The sequence below is a fragment of the Eurypyga helias genome, unplaced genomic scaffold, assembly GCF_000690775.1.
Source record: "Eurypyga helias isolate BGI_N326 unplaced genomic scaffold, ASM69077v1 scaffold2462, whole genome shotgun sequence".
NCBI lineage: Eukaryota > Metazoa > Chordata > Aves > Eurypygiformes > Eurypygidae > Eurypyga > Eurypyga helias.
In genome coordinates, this window is record NW_010237674.1 from 65,275 (window position 1) to 84,159 (window position 18,885).

At 45.6% G+C, this 18,885-nt stretch overlaps 2 protein-coding genes across 4 annotated transcripts in view; one reads left to right on the forward strand and one right to left on the reverse strand.

The window, feature by feature from the left end:
* Nucleotides 1-5,282, forward strand: part of DTNBP1 (dystrobrevin binding protein 1) — a 67,201-nt gene extending 61,919 nt beyond the window's left edge. For 2 of the 3 annotated variants that reach the window (XM_010147527.1, XM_010147528.1), the window contains exons 7-8: nucleotides 1,389-1,532; nucleotides 4,386-5,066. In XM_010147527.1, the coding sequence (XP_010145829.1) occupies nucleotides 1,389-1,532; nucleotides 4,386-4,633 (392 nt within the window). In that variant the 3' untranslated portion in view covers nucleotides 4,634-5,066. Of the gene's footprint in view, nucleotides 1-1,388; nucleotides 1,533-4,385 lie in introns of all 3 variants that reach the window. The other variant, XM_010147526.1, reaches the window with a different exon arrangement.
* Nucleotides 5,283-7,047: 1,765 nt separating this feature from the next.
* Nucleotides 7,048-18,885, reverse strand: part of JARID2 (jumonji, AT rich interactive domain 2) — a 63,491-nt gene continuing 51,653 nt past the window's right edge. Inside the window, 5 exon segments of the mRNA XM_010147529.1 lie at nucleotides 7,048-7,889; nucleotides 9,928-10,035; nucleotides 11,572-11,704; nucleotides 11,706-11,738; nucleotides 13,795-13,925. Coding sequence (XP_010145831.1) covers nucleotides 7,713-7,889; nucleotides 9,928-10,035; nucleotides 11,572-11,704; nucleotides 11,706-11,738; nucleotides 13,795-13,925 — 582 coding nt within the window. The 3' untranslated portion in view covers nucleotides 7,048-7,712.

The following is an 18,885-nucleotide window of genomic DNA, read 5'->3' on the forward strand; positions in this document are numbered from 1 at the left end:
TCCTGACTAGTTAAAGCACAAGGATGCCACAGACTACAGGCACTTCTGTGTGGGAGGTATCCATCTGTTGGGCCAAAATGCAGGGACTGTAGGACCAGAAAGAATGCAAGCGGGAGATTACGTCACTTGTGGCCAGAAGAAATGTAGAGATTCTGTCCCTGCTCCGAAGATCAGTTCTGCTGTTGTTTGTAATGTTGGAGCAGGGAATAGAATCCAAGATGTTTCTGTGCATGAGTGCTATAAAGGCTCACCTGCAAAATGCTCTGGATTGGTCACTAGGACAGTCTTCTGAGAGGTGGGATATGTACATCTGAACTGCTGTGGTCTAGGAAGGAGTTGAGTTTGGGTCTCCTGCTTTCTGCATGTGTATATACAGCCCCCTTAGACTAAAAGCGGCCATGTCGCTGGCTAGCAGTGGACACAGGGCTCTGCGAGAGGGTTAGGGTACCTCACTTTCTGAACCTCAGCCTTGCAGTATGATGCAGAACACATGTATATCAAAGAATCGGTTTTAGTGAAAGATTTGGTCCTGCAGTACATGTAAAACTACCGAGCTATAGTCCATTTTGGGAAAAAAAAAAATCGAATTATAGGATTGTGTCTCAGTTCACGTGTGAAAGCTTTTCATAGTGCAGTTGTTAAATCTAGATAAACCATTAAACTGTTCACTTAGTATTTGATGTTACACCTACAGCAACCGGACTTAAATCCGGGTACCCCTAACTTGCTCTCGGTTTGCATGTTCTGTTATTCAAGGAAGAAGATGCTGATCCAAGTATTTAATTCCCTGTTGAACTGTCAGTATTATATTGACAATAATAAGCAATTTGCTTGAGTAATTAATAATGTGAAATCCCCACGCTGAGAGATGATGTTGGGCATCAGCCTCGGTTTTATGAACCACTGTCCTCTATTAGACTGAGTGAGGGAGAAGAGTGGCTGCACTCTGCTAACATTAACCCTTATTTCTGAATTCCCTCATCCCTTGTATATTGGCATTTAGCAACTGAGTGCTTAAATGTGCTTGTTTTTCTCTAAAAAGGCTCTTAGTTGAAAGAACTGGAGTGTTGCAAAATGGAAAATTTCAATCTTTGCCCCTGAGCCCCATCCCAAAGCATTTCTGCCAATGCTATTGCTAGAAAAATTGTTGCTAAAAATGTTTTACTTTACAAACCCGGTAATGGACGCGAGTTTTGCCCCGAAGATTGCTCAGAGTACTCTTGGATTTGGGCTGAGGTTGCTGCTGAGCAGCTCCGGTGGGTGTGCTCCTTCCATACCTAATTTAATCACTGCTCATGTGTGCAGTCAGAGCAGCTGTTGGCGCCTGTGTAGGCAACAGCGTCATGTAGCTGGCTGTCACTTTGCTCACTGCCCTGTTTTCACTGCAGAACCGATTGGAAGTATGTCTTCCATGGAGGTGAATGTGGACATGCTGGAACAGATGGACCTAATGGACATGTCTGACCAAGAAGCACTTGATGTCTTTTTAAACTCAGGAGGCGAAGACAATAACGTGCTTTCTCCCATGCTGGGTATGGTACTTAGTACTGATGGTGTACTTAGAGACGCAGTGGCAGGGCACCGGGATTGCTGTCATCTGTAACGCATGATCTTGTCTCATAGAACGTTACACTTCACGTAGGTTGAGTGTTTTTCAGTAGTGGTTTTCAAAACATTGGCATTTGGTTGCAGTACAGGAGAGCTTGCTGCAAAACTGCCGGATAGTTGTGCGCTGCCTCTCTTTTCACCCAGCGGCTACAGCCCGACGTGAGCGCTGTCGCCGTGCGGGGAGGTGGTGTGTTACGTACTGCTGCCAGGGTGCGTTTTTCTCCCTACCCACTCAATGGAGGACGTTTTAACAAACTTCAACAGAAGGTTTGCGATAACTAGGTTTTTATTTTTAAGACTGCTTCCTTAGGAATTGTCCGGGAATTTGGCATTTGGAGGTAGATTCTGATCAGTTGTGTAAGATCTTCAGTGAGAGAGATTCAGAATCATGGTTCAACCCAACACTTCGTACATACATATATATATGTAGGAATGTGACAGTGTTCTGGAAGGTTCTGAACAGTCATTCTGATGCTGCAGCTCTTCATGTAGCCTTCTTACTGCCAGCAGAGTTAGCTAAATTGGATTAAATTAATCTTAATCCAAAATTTTGTTTACGTGTTCTGAGGAACAAAACCAGATTTACGTTTTGGCAAGTTGCAGCATGATGAGGGATCTGCTTAAAGCAGGGAATTAGTGACACGGGGTGCTTTATCCCCGAGGGAAGCGATTTTTCTTAATTAAAAAATTTAATACTAAAATGCCTTTTCCCAAAGGCGCCAACATGAGTTCTCTGCAGGAGGTGAGGAAGCTCCTGTAAATGTACCTTTGATTTCTTTTGAAAATACAGGTTGAAATACTTTTAGGAAAGTACTTAGCGTGAAGAAACGGTATGCTCTAAATCCTGTCCTATATTGTGGGATATGTAAAGAAGAAGGTTAATAATATCCTAGGGTAATTTTCTTCCTCCCTCCATAAAGGCGATTAAATAACCTGTTGTGAAGGTGCAGAGCTTAGGGTGAGTAGTCAAGGCACACCCGGCTGCTGACGGTTCTCGTGTCTTACTGCAAAAACTGAGTTCAGGAGGCTGGTTTTGGTTAGGCATCCAATTCACGGGTTACTGAAGTTGATCGTTGTTTGAGCGTGCAAGGAGCGACAGAGTCAGGGACTGTTTTCCCCTTGCTGGGTCTTTGGCAGATGCCGGACCAAGCAGCTTTGTGTCTTAACAACAAACAGCCTCTCCGGATTATCTAAGGAAGTGTAGGACCTACGAGGCGCGGTTGTTCCTTCCTGAACAGGTGTGAAACTTACCTGGCCTTTGGGAAACCTGTACCATTTACTCTGTGCCGTAATGTAAGTATTACAGGGTGCGTGTATAGTGTACATGTATTTACTGTACATAGCTGCACAAACACTGCAATATAAGGTACCGGGCTGTCACGTTCCAGCTCTGGTACCTTAATGCAGAGGTGGGGTAGGCTTGCTGCAGGACTTACTCCCCTACGTTTACTACTACTACAGTGTGAATCTGTCTTAGTAGTACTACAGGGTGAAGTCTTGTGAATCTTACTGTTGTGGTTCCCGAGGATTCACTTCCCTCTGAATCAGAAGGGATTTCTGTGCTAGCTTTAAGGACCGCGCGCCCTAGTGTCGAGCCAAACACGCAGTGGTCTTCATCCTCAGAAAAATGAGATGGCTTAAAGGTAACTCTTCGTTTCACTGTCGGAGGAGAACTGGCTTGGTCGAGGCAAGGTTTGCTTCACCATTTTACCGAACACCACAGAGTGCAGGGAAGTTACTTTAGTAACTGGTAAAACCAAAAATCAGCTCAAGACGTTAAAACGTTTTCAGGTTCATCTTGCTGTAAGCGTTGCCAGCGTCCGGGCAGAGGTGAGGTGTAGTGATCAGCCCCTTTCCATCCGACCCTCCTGAAACCTTCTTACATAAAATCCCACAGGGTTTTTGAGAGTATTTTCTCACTGAGGTGACTCAGCGCTGAAGCCGAGTCCCCTGACTGTCGAGGAACCCTTGTTGAGTAGAGGAGGGAAGGACAAAAGGGCTTTATCAGGCAGATTGCACAGAAAGATTGTTTAGGCGTTTCCTTATTTCTCCTTCTGCCAGGAAGTGACCAGGGAAGAGAATCTGAACGCTCAGTCTGCAAGCAAAGAGCATGGCACTGGACCTCTCTTTTTGTGCAGGATACGTGGGACATGTAGTCTTAAAACCCCGTTCCCGTGCCCTTGAGCTCTGATACAGCTCTACCGGAGGAACACTTTCATGCTGTGGGCAAGGATTTCTTTTGCTTCTGCATCTTGATTTTTAGTCAAAACTGGAGATCGCTATTATTGCCTATCTCCTTGTTATTTTGGGGTTATTTTTTTAAATTCACTTACTTGTGTCGTTCCGTCGGGCAGAGTTTGTCTGGAGGGTTTTCCTGTTGGTGAGGATTCTCAGCACAGGCAGAATGGCCCTTACCGTGTGATGTGTCAGAGTGAGGAGGGTTGAGTGGACTTGGCTGGCGGGCAGACTGGACATCTGCTACACCCCCTGACAGGGTCTCCTGCCATCTCACCGCGTAGCTGTACCAGCCCGAGTGAGAGAGGCGCGCGCCATGGGCGGCAGATTAAAACCAGCCTGCGGCTGGTATTTGAGGTCAGCGTCAGAAAGGCCAGAAGGCAACAGTGCGTTTGGGGAGGGTTCTGAACGGGGTTCTGCAAAAGAAGCGAAACGGCCCGAGCGCAGCTCCTGAAGCGGCGCTGAGCTCCATTAGCGCAGTGGCTTCTCAGCGCGCTTGCTGAGCCACGGCCTGATCGTTGTTCTTTTTCCAACTCTGTAAGGGCCCGACTCCAACACCTTCGTGAATGAGATAAGTCTTCAGGTTCCGAGCCAGTCCGAGTTACGACAGAAACTGTCTTCGCTGTCATCAACCTGCACCGATTCGGCCAGCCAAGAAGCGAGTGAGGGAGAGTCTCCGGTTATCCAGTCTGATGAAGAGGAAGTTCAAGTGGACACGGCCCTTGCTGCTGTAACTGAAAGGAAGGGTGCTTCAGACGTTAGTGACGAGAGCGACTCCCAAACTCTCTGAATCTTAAAACCATATCCTTTACGAATGACTTCTGAATGAGTAACACGTGAATGAAGAGCTTGCCTGTCTAACAGCCTGCTAACCCAGCCTAGCAGCCAGGTCGCTTTACTTAGCGATGCCGCCTTCTTACAAAATTGCCAGTCGTGTGGAGGTTGGTTTTTGAAAGAACAAATGCCTAAAGCACACACACTTTAACAGCAGTCTTGGGGCTCAGGGGAGCAGTAAAACTCTTGTATATACTATGTATAAGAGAATTAAAGGGGAAAGAGACACCTTGACCACTCACCTTTAATTGGCCGACTGGAAATACTTAGACTTGACGTGTAATACTGAACCCCAGTTGTTCCTTTGCATGTTTTCAGCTGCTGCGACGGAAGGTTTAGGATCCAAGCCAAACCAAAAGTTATTTTCTACTCTTTACTACCTACTGTCTGCCTCCTGCCTTTGTCTGCTGGTGCAGCAGTGTCTGCTCTCTCACACTTCTTATTCAGGACCAACGTAGTTGTATCGTAGGCGTTAAGGAGAGACAAAAGAAATGGAGGAGGAGGAGAGCTGCACACGGGACTGTTACGCTCCTCGTGGAGCAGGTATCCTAGCACTGTGTAAACCTACTCCTCTTTCGAGATAAAATAAAGTATTTCTATCCCAACCCTGTCTTTTACTTGATTACCCAAATATTTTGTCCACGACAGTGAGCAGATGAGACTAATTCAGAACCAAACCGGTTATCTGTAAGGAGCACCAGTGCGGTCAGCTTCTTCATGGTAACATCTGTTTCACTACGCTGCCCCAAGCCAGTGACTTCAGGGCAATAAACCTGAAGGAATTATTAATTCGGTGCGTCCGCTTTATAAACCCGAGGAGCTGCAGCCGGCATCGCCTTACCGCCAGTTTTCTCTCTAAACCTGAGGTCTGAACGTGTCTAACGCCTCTTTCTTGTCAAGTCTCACGCTCTGTTTGCAGGGATCTGCTCTCCTTCGAGAAGGCCCCTGGCTCCCGCTCCTCATGCACGGAGGGAAGGAAGGCGGTCAGAAACGGCGTAAGTAAAAGGACGGGATGTAGATCCCTTCCGAAGACCGGCCCTGGCAGAGCTCCCGGTTGGGAAGGAGGCATCTCCTGCTGCTCGCCAGCGGGGAAGCGGCCAGTCTCCTCAAGGACTCGCTCCATCTCCTGTTGCCTGACGGAGTGTTTCCTGACCCCTCTCTGGGGAAGGGAGGCTGGAACAGCTCACCGCCTACCGTCAGATGTTCCCTACTCAGCCAGGCGTCTGGTGGCGGAGAGTTTTTTCTTGAAGGACCTTACTTTGCTCACTCACTTTCCAGAAGACAGACCAAAATGTCCAAAAAAGTTTTTTTTTTTTTATTAAACCTTGTAGTACAAACCTGGAAAGTAAACAAAAAACTGGCAATAAACAACATGAAGTCTTTCCTTACAAGGAAAGAGAGCAGAGCAGCGCTAATAAATTAAATGTCAAACTGTAAGCCATAGTCAGAAGTTTACTGTCAAGAGGGAAAAGTACACAGCAAGGCCATAAAAACCAGACAACCACATTTGAAAACACTTGACTCTGTTTATGTTATTGTTAAATATTCCAAAACAGTTCAGTCTTCTGCAACAACAACCAACAAATTGTATTATAGGACTTTCCTGACAGTCACCACTGGCAAGCTCAGTGCAATATGGGTAGCTACGGTATTGTTGAATTCAATTACGAAACAAAACAGTTTGTGAAAACGTTTTCCCTTTTTTATTCCACACATACTGTACACACAACCAGAAAAGGGCAACAGCTACTCCATTATTATTTTTTGTTGTTGTTCAGTGATGTAAGCAGCACTTATAAATGTTACAAGAAAAACCCTGTAAGCATCCAATCCAACCGATGAAGAAAGTGAAACGTAAGGCTTTTCTTCATCTTGTCTCTCCGCCATCCCTCCCCCCACCCCAAGAAAAGGCTCAAGTATTTAAAAAAATTTACAGGCATATGTACAAAAGGTGTGATTTTTTTTTTTTTTGTTACAACATGAAGAGAAAAAACAGACAGGATGAAAGCAAATGCATTTTCACATTCAAAAGAAAGATGCAGACCTGCTAGTGGCTCTAAATGTGACCATAATAATGAAACAAATTCAAAACGAGAATTAATGCTCGACTGTGTGAAGGTGTGAAAAACAGCAGTGGAATGGAAATGGAATGTTAGAAAGATTGCACGTCTATGACAAAAGAAGCACTTATGGCTTCAATCACTTTTTTTTCTTTTTTCTTTTTTTTTTTTTCTTTAAAGGATGCTATTGAAGGGTTTTTGATAAAGTAGCCAACAGCACCAAAAAATAACAGAATGGATTTCCTAATGAAATCAGGCACAGTTTTCCCTCACGTGACTCCTCAAGGCAGGCAGTCTTTTTTTCCTCCTTTTTTTTTATTTTTCCCCCTCAAAACAGATGCATAGTGATGTGCTGGTAAAAGAGAACATACTCCAAATCTCCTCCTTTTGCCTACAGTTAGGAAACAAGTCCATCTTCAGCTGCCATAACCTCCCAAAGAAAGTGTGTATTCTCCAATTTAAAAAATTACAAAACTCCTCTTGCTGTGACAGAATAAAAGACAGCCAAAGTAAAGCAATTTCTTTCAAGTTTTTGTCTCCTATCCCTTTTCTCTCTAGAAAAATCTGCTCACATGACTGGAGAACAAATTATAAAACACATCAAACTTTAACCTATTCAAAAAATGGGTTAAAAGCCTTTTTTTCACAGTTACCAAAAAGGCTTTTTATTTTTTTCAGCTGTAGGGACAATACAAATTAATATTTTATCAGCCCCTTGCCGGTTTCAAAACAGTGAACATACGGCAGTTTAAAAAAAACCCAGACTGCTGTATCTATCTATTCTAAGTACAAAAAAAAAAAAAATTCAACAGTTTAATGCTAAAACAAAATTAGTTCTCTAAAACCAGAAGAAAATCTTCTTTAGAGCTAGTGCAAAGACAGCTTGTATTCTACAGCAAGTACTCCAAACTATGGTATAATAATTACAAAAAATATATATAAATTGACAAAATGAGAGTGTTGGCATCTTCGGGATTAACTTGAAGCACTTTTGGATGAACTGGAGGATGAAAGCCTAGATGATGGCACGTCAACTGTCGCTCTCTTACGAGGTCCTCTTTTTGGTGTAGGCTTGCTGATACAGTTCTCAATGCTGCCATTTTTACCAGATACTTTTCCACAGATTTGATTGACTAGGCTGATTATTTGTTCCTGTTCAGGAAGTGGGAAAAACAGAACACAAATCAGCATCTGCTCTTTCTCCGGTCACTCCCGATGGACAGAGGGGTAGTGCTGCCTTCCTGACTGAAACCCCTTAGCTGGGGGAAATATACATAGAGAGAGGGATGTCACAGAGAGTGCAGAAGCCTGGCTCAGACAGGACTTCTTCTCAACCAGGAGTTTTGTAGTAAGTACTCTGTAGGCGTCCACAGACCGCCCTGGCTGAAGCTTTCCCCCTCCAAGCCTGAAGCCAGGCAGCAGCAGCACCAGACACATCTGCGCTCTGGCCACTAAGGAAGAATGAAAAGGAGCTGGGCTGCAAGGTTACTTCACTGGGGTCAGAAATGTTCGTCACATGCAGTTTAAAACCTACACCCGAACGAAGTCATAAATGCCGTCAATTTAAATCCACAGTAACGCTGCTCACAATCTAAGCTCTGCTAAATATGTCTTTAAAATTTAAGAAAACTATTCCCGTTTTTCCTTGTGACATTGTTGCCCTTGGTTATGGGCTGCTACTTTTGTTTAATGCTTCTTGGGATCTCCGGTTCCATGGCACTAGGATGGGCAGGAGCCAGGAGTCCTTGAACTGCACATCAAAGTGTCTTGGTGGCAGCACCATTCCCAATTCCATTATGTTCAGGGATTTGATGGAGTTTGGGGTGTTGGGGGGTGGGAGGAGATTTTTCTGAACTGGCTGTAAGAATGCTAAGAAGTTGTCTTTGTGCAAAGTTGAAACAGGCTCTTAATTCAGACGACCTAACAGTTAAAAATGAGTAGCTTTAACAAATGGCATTTGACATGCAGGTTATCCCTCAAAACAATCTCCGTAGGGACAGGCAGGCATGCTGTTGGTGTCTTTCAGAAGTGTAGAAACTCTGTGACTGTTTTCTGCATGTGAAAAAAAATCAGCCTCCTCGTCCAGCATGGAGGGAGAGAGGGTTGCTTGCCCTTCCCAACGCAGCCTAAAATATCTACTTGGTAATTATAAAACCCCGCAAAAATAAGTACTCTGTGTGACTCTGCTGGAAAGGGAGGCTTTGTAACAGGTCTGTGAAAACACAGGACGTAAGGGACTGCATAGTCTCAAGAGTAAGAGAAATACATGAACGTTTCTGAGTAGCCTCCCAAAACTCTCTGGTGTTCATCACATTACAAAGGCAGTTTCACTGCTGTCCGGGCTGCTTAGGTTGTACCTGTTTGTCTCTCCAGTTCCTGATACCAGGACAGAGCCTACAATTAAAGACGAACAAAGCGCAGGGGCGTGATCTTACCTCATCTTACTCTGACCTTTTGGGGTTTTCCCCCCACACCTCGACGCGAGGGCATCAGAAACTGCCGAGAAGCCCGTCTCAAAAAGCTACTTGTACCAGCACTGATCTTAAAGAGCTGATTTTGTATCTCTCCCGCTGTCTCCCCGTCCACAGCGCTGGGATGCTCCCCGGCTCTACTCCCCACCCTTTCCCTCGCACAAGGTGGGGAAGCGGCGCTAACAGGACAGCAGAGGCTGCACGGCAGCGTCGCATTAGCCCAAACCCTGGCACCACCCTAAATCACCAACATGAGCTCTGTGACTGTGCACCATCCCATCTGAGCGAAGCCGTTACTGGACCTCTCAGCTACGAGTACGCTGCACGTTTGCCTTGCAGAGGGCTCGGGCGGGACTGGAATCCGTCAGCGAGAACTCTCCACTGCCAATGGGGAGAAGTTACCCTACAGCACGGCAGTGAGCAGAGGTTAACCACGCGAAGCGCAGCCTCGTGGCCTACACCGACCCTTAGGCATTACACGGCTTCTCTGTTCTGTAACAGGGTCGTGCGGTTCAGGCTTCAGGTTTCGTCTTTGTAATCATTCTTTCCTCCATGTCTTTTACTTGGCTCATAATAAAGCGTCTTCTTCCCACACCAAAAACCCCCCCAACAGCAAAGCATGGTCTCCTCAGGTCTCCGTAGGACAAAGGCAAAGCTCAACCTACTCCCACGATTTCGGACCAAAGCTCCCCAGCATCGCAAAGCTGTATCGTACCGACCTCATCGTAACGGTACATCATTTTCAGTCCCCGACAAGACTTCTGTTTTTCCACATGCCGCAGGGCACACTCCAAGCAGAAGACAACGTTTTCGTTCTCCTGTACAACCTATAGGGAAACGCAGAGCCGGGGAGAAAGAGGTACAGTCAGCTCCAAACTGTAGCCAGGTTGTGCACAGCACGGAGTTACTGCGTGACTTACTGAACCTGTGTTTTACTACAGGTTAGTGGAAGGAGGCGTAAACAAGAGGCAGTACCCATTGTGAAATGATTCAGAATGTGTGAGAAGAAAGTATGTAGCCCTTTTTGAGTGCTAATGTTGGCAGATACATGTAATTTTTAACAAAAAACCCAATAGTAATGAAGCCCAAATCCAAATAATGATACATGCAAAAAGCTTTACTGGTTTCTAATACATACCCTAAAGGTTTCCTGCATGCAGCTGTTTCCCATACTGTAAATGCTGTCTTGAATAAGGATAAAATCGGAAGCTTAGCCACAGGATTCCTCAGCTACTGTCTCATTCAGCAGAGGTCACATTTGCTCAGCTGGCTACCTGCCAAGCTGACACATTCAGCTTGGAATCTGACAACCAAGTTGACTTTTTCTCCCTTACTACTGTTAAGGGTGACTAGGAAAGTCCTTCCCTCGATTACACTGACTCTGGAGCAAACGGACCAGAGTTACGGAGGTTTTGGTTGGCTGGCTTTTCTGACAAACTCATTTTAAAGTTACTTCAAGCTAGTCCTGCTTAAATGTGTGTTAGTTGCTCAGTGGTCTGAAGACATGTATGAACTCAGCATATTCCATCCGAGGGAGGGAAACAGCTACATCTCATCATTTAACAGCTGCACTGTATGTCCATCAAAAACCTAATATTTGTAACCAAAAACACCCCAGAAGATGACAGAAAAAAGGACTGGACTCAGACACACCGTATTATGTGTCTTGAAATATCTGACCTTGGAATTAAGTGGTACATAAGGTTGGGCAAGGGGCTTTTGTTATTTTTAATGATATTGCTGTATTTCTAGGTGTTCTGCCTACAGCTAAAACCGTGGAAGTCTGACGGCCACAGTTAGCTCACCCTCAACAGCCAGCCGGCAGTTTCTTCTATAAAGAGGGAATGTTTATGGGCACGACTTCTGGTTTTGAACTGACAGGCTGGCAAACAGGATCTCGGCTTGATGGACGGGACACATCTACCTTGCACCCTGGCTTGCAGGGAAGCTGCTGCAGCGCAGGCCGTAGCCACGTGCCCGAGACCTGGGGGCACGTATCTTAGCTGCTAGCTCATCCCGAGGGCTGTTCTGCCACGACTCGCTACTACTGGCAACCTGCAGGTACCTTTGTTACCCTCCTGGTGCACTGCAGACGTGCTCGGGGGTGGCCAGGAGCATCCCAGTGACTAGTTTATCCCTTCCTTGCAGGGGGAGGGAAGCCCGCTGACACTGACGCTTGTCTTCCGTCACCACTGCCTAAGGCCATCGGTGTCCTGACACAAACCAGACCAACCCCTCGGCATCTTGCGTGGCGTGCGTGAGAGGGCTGTAGCCACGTGCTGTCTCTCAAATGCTTCCCGTCCGCTACGGTACGCTGGGCCAGGGGGCACAGAACCCCAGCAGGGGCAAAGGGTTTTACTCACCATGGAGAGATAGCACAGGTGCTGACAAATCTGACATCTCCTCTCTGACGTTTCTAACTGCAACCACTTTCGAGGCTTTTTCTTTCCATCCATCCCTGTGCTGCTGCTGTCGTGGCTGAAAAATGGGCTCCGCAAAAACCTCCCGCCGCTGCCTCAGCTCCGTGTCCCTGCGAACGTGGTACGCAATCAGACACTGGCATCGCCGCACAGCACCACAAAGCCATGCATCATCACCCTTTCACCGACCGCCACCAAAACCTCAGCTGCACACAGCAAAGCCCTGGGTGCTGCTGGAGCTCGGTGCCACTCCCTACGCAGGGCGAGAGACAGCCGGCACCGCAGCAGCGCTGCCTAATGGCAAAAGCTACCTCCGGGTTCTAACAGCGACCACTGTTATCGAGACAGTGGTTCTCAAACTGCTCCAGAGAAACTGGGGACTGCCGAGTACTTCCTGGAGGTCGATGGGTGCTCGGGGCCGTGTGGAGAGTCGGGAGATGTGGCTGACATGACTGTCATTCCTGAAGTTGCCAAAAGACACCTTGAGGAGGAAGAGCCGTTGCTGCCAGGAGTAACAAAGCCACCTTCACCAGGAGGCAGAGATGAACCGAGGGCCTGCTGCCACGAGGTGCTTCAGGCAGGGAAGGGAGAGCGGGGCAAGTGACTGTGCCGAAAGACGACGATCTTGCGGCACACCCAGGGCAAGGAGGAGGTGACAGTTAGGAGTAAAGACTTAAGCCCTCCAGCCGCCCTTCACCCACCGGTGTCTGCGAGGTGGACAGTACTTCCTATGCTGAACTGCACAGCATTAGGAGAGCAGGTCGGGTTGGAGCTGAGTGGAAGACAGCAAGTGTGGAGTGAGCTGAGCAGATGGAAGGGGAGAAAAGAGCTCTCCACCAGGCACAGCGGAGGATGGGTGAAGAGCCAAGCTAAGCAAATGGCATGGGCAAACTGAGCGAGCAAGGCAGGTCGGGGAGGCGGCAGCGAAAGACACTAAACAAACAAGCAAAACAAAACAAAGGAACAGTTGCGGTACAGTGTTCCACTTTGGTTAGGGGTTTTTCAGGCTTTGTTGTTTGGGATTTTGTTTTACAAAAGCAGCCACAGGAAGGACCGATATCCTCCAGAGAATTCCAACCTAAGCATAAGAAGAAGTTTGAGAACCACTCTGATAGAGGTCGATGTGATGGTCTAACAGCAAGCACCAACATTTCTGTTTCACCTTTTGCACTTGCAGACTTTTCCTCTTCAAGGAAAAAAAAAAAAGGCACTTGGAAGTGTTTATTCCCACAGGGGGAACACCAGCTGCAGGTAAAGCAGTCAGCAAACCTCTTTGTATTTCTGAACACTAAAACAACACATTGGCTGTTTTCCCCTTCAATATGTCACTGGAAATTTTCCAAATGAACATGCTAGTTAGTTAAATACAGTTTGTAGATTCCATTCATCAAAACTTTCTTGACATCTCGAGTATCAGTTGTCACAAACTTGAAAGATAGGTAGCAACTACATGGTAGGGAACAAAAGAGAAGATCATTACACAGGAAGCCAGGCAACAATATATTGTCTTTTTTTGCCTATCTTAAGAGAAACCCTAAACATTTCCTTAATACTGGAGAGAAGAAGGAGTGCGAAGGCGTTTTTTTTCTTTAAAACATTCTAACGCAGTTAGAAAAAAAAGTTCTAATGCAAGACGCATCAGCACCCATAAGCTGCTCGCTTATTCAGTGGTTTAAATCCAGACAATTTTCTGTATACAAAGGACCTTCTACAACTGTAGCATACCAATCTTGGTGCTGAAGACAAGGGTTCCTGGTTGCAGGCAGGGACTGACAGGGGCTACTGATGCCACGAGCTTGAAAAACCAAAGAAAGGTATTTAACGGCTTGGCACCACCTAGTTCACATAACGCATTGGGAAGTCTTGACTCTCAGCACCAGGAATCAACAAAATAAAAGCCCAAGGCAAACTGTCATTTTAATTCTTTCGGATGGTGCGCGAAGTGGGGAATTCTTAGAGTAAGACATCCTAACCACGGGCACACTCACATCAGATACAGCCGAGGAAACTGCTTCTTCCACATGTGGCTGTCTTCAAGTACGTTTGCTGGGCTTTTGCTTGGTTAAGGAGGTGCAAGACATGCATCTGAAATGGTTACTTACGTCATCCACCTCTGGAGTCTGTCAATGAAAACAAAACAAGTACAACAGGCCCCCAATTCGTTACCTGAGCTCTCCAAGAAGTGATGATATCGTACTCAGAGTCGGCCCATTTTCCTTTTTTGCTTCTGCTGTTGCAATCTGATAAAGCAACTTTTCCATTGAAAATGGTTTGGCTATACGTCGTCTCTTCATTTCCTGGGACAGAAATTGCCAGATTAGTTGAGCAAAATTGAAATTAAAAGTTAGGAGGAGTGAATTCAGCGTAGCAAAAAGTAGCCTTTTAAAACACCCAAATGTAAAAGCTTTCCATAGTCTGGATCCAACAAAGTGTTTATGCCAATTATAAATCAGTCATTTCAGTGGAAACTCAGGTGTTCAAATGCTTTGCTGAAGTGGGCCACTTTTTCCTGATGAAAGGACTATGGAAGGTTTTCTGCACGTGTGCGGGGCAAGCCAATGCCACACAGATGCAGAGAGTGGTGGGGGTTGGAAGGGACCTCTAGAGATCATCTAGTCCAACCCCCTGCCAGAGCAGGATCACCCAGAGCAGATCACACAGGAACAAGTCCAGGCGGCTTCTGAAAGTCTCCAGGGAAGGAGACTCCACCACCCCTCTGGGCAGCCTGTTCAGTGCTCTGTCACCCTCACAGTGAAGAAGTGTTTCCTCATGTTCAGGTTGAAAATGTGGAAAATGCCACAGAACAGGACTCAAAAACCTAAACCAAACGCATGCAAACTGCTTTCTCAGAGAATACCCTGGTGCCTGTTACAGCTAAGATTTTGTTTTCTTTCAAAGTCACCAGTAGAGAGCCAAGAAGCATCTGCGATGCATGATGGCATATACCCAAAGAAATCACTCTGCATGCTCTCTTTTCTTAACATGCTTTACTGTGAAATTTACTGCAGAGAAAAGACAGGCGAAGTCTGCATCTACAAAGAAAATGAAGTGAAACACAAGCACTCCGTTGTCGCCACACTTCAGGGCATACCCTTTTTTCAAAAAGGAGAATTAAACTTCTTCAGTGGAAAAGACAAGGATAGGAGAGATGTCAAGAAAATGAGAAAAATAAAAAAGGAGGATGCCCAGGAACAGACTAGCATGCAGTTCACTGAAGTGGACGAACCAACAAACACCTCAGAATTCTCTCCCTAAAAATTCCTGTTTCTTGTGGAGGCCAAGAGGAGTACCCCAATCACTTAAGCTCACTCATACACTATCTGCACCCTCAGCCATCCAGTAAGATCTGCTCTTCTGGCCTGCTTGAAGCCCAGGACTGCTGTTCCTCTGCAGCTTTTAGAACATCAAAAAGACAATGCCTAGCGAAACGGGGAGATGTCAAGGAAAAGAGACAACAGGCAAAAGAGGGGGGTTCAGTTCTGCTCAGTTTTGCCCATTACCGGTTCCTCTCTGTAAGCTTTTAAAGCTTTCATTTCTGTCAATACTAACTGAGTGGTTTTGATAGCTTAAACTCTTCCCATTATTCTTACGTAGGCAAATTCCTTGGCTTACTGTGCAGTTGGGAGAAGTCAGGATTATTCCCAGTGTCTGAAGAGGTATGTTTTGTTTTATATAGAGTCGGAGAGTTTTCAAATGCCGCTAATGCTAGAGTGTAATGTGAAGGTGACGTTTTGGTTAGGAGTTAAGCCCACCAAGTACCTGCTTGGCACAAACAAAACTGAAGATACGTCTTTAACCTTCATTTTTTTCCACCCTGTTTTGTAGCCCTAATTACATGTTCTTAGTATTTCTTTTATCAGAACCAATGTAACATAAAATTCATCATTCTTAATAGCACTGATTGCAGGCACTGAAATGATAACTAATATATCTATCATAAAATGGATTAGTAACCTTCCCTGACCAAAAAGGGTCCAAAAGAGGGTCACAGGTAAGAAAGGCTTTCCTCAGAAGCTATTTGCTCTCCTAGACCCTGCGTGGGGTTGGAACAGCTGCACTTTCAGGAGTGGTATGAGAAGTTCTGTGCACGTTAGATTTGCCCCGGGACACAAGGCCCCAGTGAGCGGCAGGAGAAAAAAGCAAGGCGCACTCCTGCCAGCTGGCGGCTCAGGGACCTCCTGTGCTGTGTTAGCACGACTCGCTGGTTCTGTGCATGCATCTGAACTGCTGAATCCATGTACAATTTTCTCTTCCATGGAGTACTGAAATACACAGATAAGTATTTCAAAACAGACTTTTGTTTTATTTTGACTTTCTGCCTAATAATTTCTTCTAGTGACATATTTTTCAATGTTTTGAAAGTCAGTGAACATACATACCACCCTGCCACTTGTGACCTGGTCTTACTATTGTACATATCTCTTGGTGATTAATTTTCCAGGCTGAGTAGTCCACTTATATTTAATGCACAGGCTAATTCATACTGTTACTCATCAATCTCGGCTCTGCTTTTTCTAGTTCCTCTCTACTCCTTTTGCAGTCAGAGACTCAGAATCGCACACGTGTTCGAGCTGTGGCCGTACCAAGAGCCTACGCAGTGCCACAGCAATGTTTCTGCTTTGTTGTCTGTTCTCCCCCTGCAATTCCTCACATTCAAGGCGACTTTTTCAAACCTAGCTGGAGCACTTGGCTGGCAGTTCCATAGGGATCCAAAGATCTCTTTTCTTAGTAGCAAGAGCTTGTTCAGAGCCCATCGCTATGTCTGTCAAATTAGGATTATTTTTTTAAATGTAAATTTAAAATTTATCAACACTGATCTACCATTTTCTCACTCAAATCATTCACTATCACAAAACCTTCCTGCAATGCCCCAAAGCCCCAGTTTTTGCTGTCATTACTCTTAATATTCTCAGGATAAATGATTAGTTTTGCTATTCATTTCCCTTTCTAGGTTATTTACGGATATGTTGAACTGTACTGGTCTTAGTACAAATTCCTGAGGAATGCATAAAGAGACCTCCCTCCATGACACAAACTGACCGTTTGTTCCCATCCTCTGCTTCCCTTTAAATCAGTTGTTTTTTTGGTGTGTGAACTTTCCCTTTCAACCCGTTGTAGGTGTTTTATTTAAGAGCCTTTTCTGAGGAACCTTGCCAAAAGTGTTTCAGAAATGCTTACGGACTCGGTCAAATGGATTTCTTTTGTCCATGCATCATTCCAAAAGTTTCAAGGCCTGGGCGTTGTGACCTCTCTGCAAAAGCCACGTTGACTGTCCTGGTCTCAGTCTTCTCTACACTTAAAGGTTTTCTTCTGACCTTTAGCAAGCTGTTCTTCAAAATCTCTTTCTGGTCTGCATTTGGGTGTGTTTACATGCATCTTACTAGAGTGGTCGTTTTATGTGCATTTCTATCTTCTGGACACAAAAGGGATTTTTTGGTCTCATTTCAAACAGACTCCTTTCTCCTGGTGTTTAGCCATGCCAAGTTCAGCAATTTGAAATTTTTTTTTTTTTTTTGCTAGGCAATGTGCATGTGCTGTGAACCTCTAACACGGCATCTTTAAACAATTTATGCTGCACGCAAGCACTTCACCCTGATTTCTGCATTCTCAATTTAACAAGCTTCCTTGGTTTTATACGAGGCTTTTTGAAATGAAACACCACAGTAGTGGGTATTTTGTGGTTTACTGCTCTTCCAAGGCTCTGAATCTCTGGTCGCCATCACAGCACAGCTATTTGATGGTGATGTTTTGAACCGGGCTCCGCCACTGCGGAGAAGCGAGACGACAGTTTCTTCTCCTCACATGGGTTTCCTGACTAGCTGCTCCCTGAAGCCATTTCGGCTCTGGCATCACACACCAACGCAACCACTATCCAAGGGGGAGGGGACTGCATTTCCCATTACCACCAGATGTTCTGCCCTCAGAACTTTCTTATCTCCGTTAGCATGACGCAGGCTATGCCTACACACCATCCAGTGTGGCGAAGCCAGAGGAATGGACGTGCAGAGCTATGGCGTTGATGCCGACAACTCAGGCACCCACGACACGTGTGTGTAAAGCCAACGGCTTCATGTCAGAGCAGTCTAGCCTGGTCCTCTGTCCGTCACTGGGAGACACCAGGTGCGCTTCTGGAGCGCCTCTTCCCATTTGGTTTCCTGTGAAATCAACCCAGTCTGCTCAGGCTAAGACAGCTCTGTGGTTTTTACCAAGGAGCAAAAATTGTGGGGAGTTTTAAAAGCACATTCCTCACCCAAACTAAAACAGGGGTGGGGTGGGGAATACATATAAAGCCCCTGCCAGCATCTTGGTTGGACAGTCAGGGGCACGGTGCCAATACCACACTTTTCCTATTTAGGATGGGAAGACCAGCACACAGAGATTCTGTCACTGGTGACAGAGCTGAAGCTGGCTTGTTTGACCGTAACTTCCCTTCTGTGTGCAGCAGTGCTGCTCCAACAAGATGATGAACTCCACCTTCCTATGTACTTCTCCTTTGTGTGTTACCGTCCTGCCTGAGCCTCTTCTTCCTACCAAGTTTCTAGTAGGCCCTACACCACCAAAGCCCTCCTTTAAAACCAGACAGTCCTCCTAATTTCCAAACCCTCTAGACCAGCGTGCATTCATTTATCCCCATTTTCTGTTCTCCCGTTTCCTACATGCGTTTTGCTGACTTTGCCCAATGTCTTATTCAAAGATGTGGAGCTTCCCCTCTGCCATTCCAAACACAAACTCTTCCACACCGGTAAACCTTACCCTCATCCTTAGTTTAAAATTTCAAGAGCTCTCTTAGGGTGTTTTTGTAAAAGCCAGCAGTCTTGTTCTTCACATAGTTTAGGTGACACCTGTCTGTTCCTTTATATGGGCTTTATACAAACCCTCTTTATTACACCAATTATCCCAACTCCTTATGAACTGGAATCAATGCAATTTCAGATGCAGAATTTCATTTTTCCATATATTAAAGAAGATTGAGCAGTCATTCAATACATTAAATGAAACAACATTGTTTAGTAATATAAAGAGAGTCACTATAAAAAATCAGGTCACAGTATCACAGAATGAAACAATGTATCAAACAGCTGGAAACTGTCAATATTGCTGTTGAGAACGGACAGACAGGAAGGTACAGTTGCTTGTCAGAGAGTTCATTAACAGTCCAAAAGGGGAGTCTTGCTCATTACACCAAACATCTCACAACCTCTGAAAAGCACGATCCCAGCCAGCCTTTGAAAATGGCAAAGTGATGTGTCAAAGTGA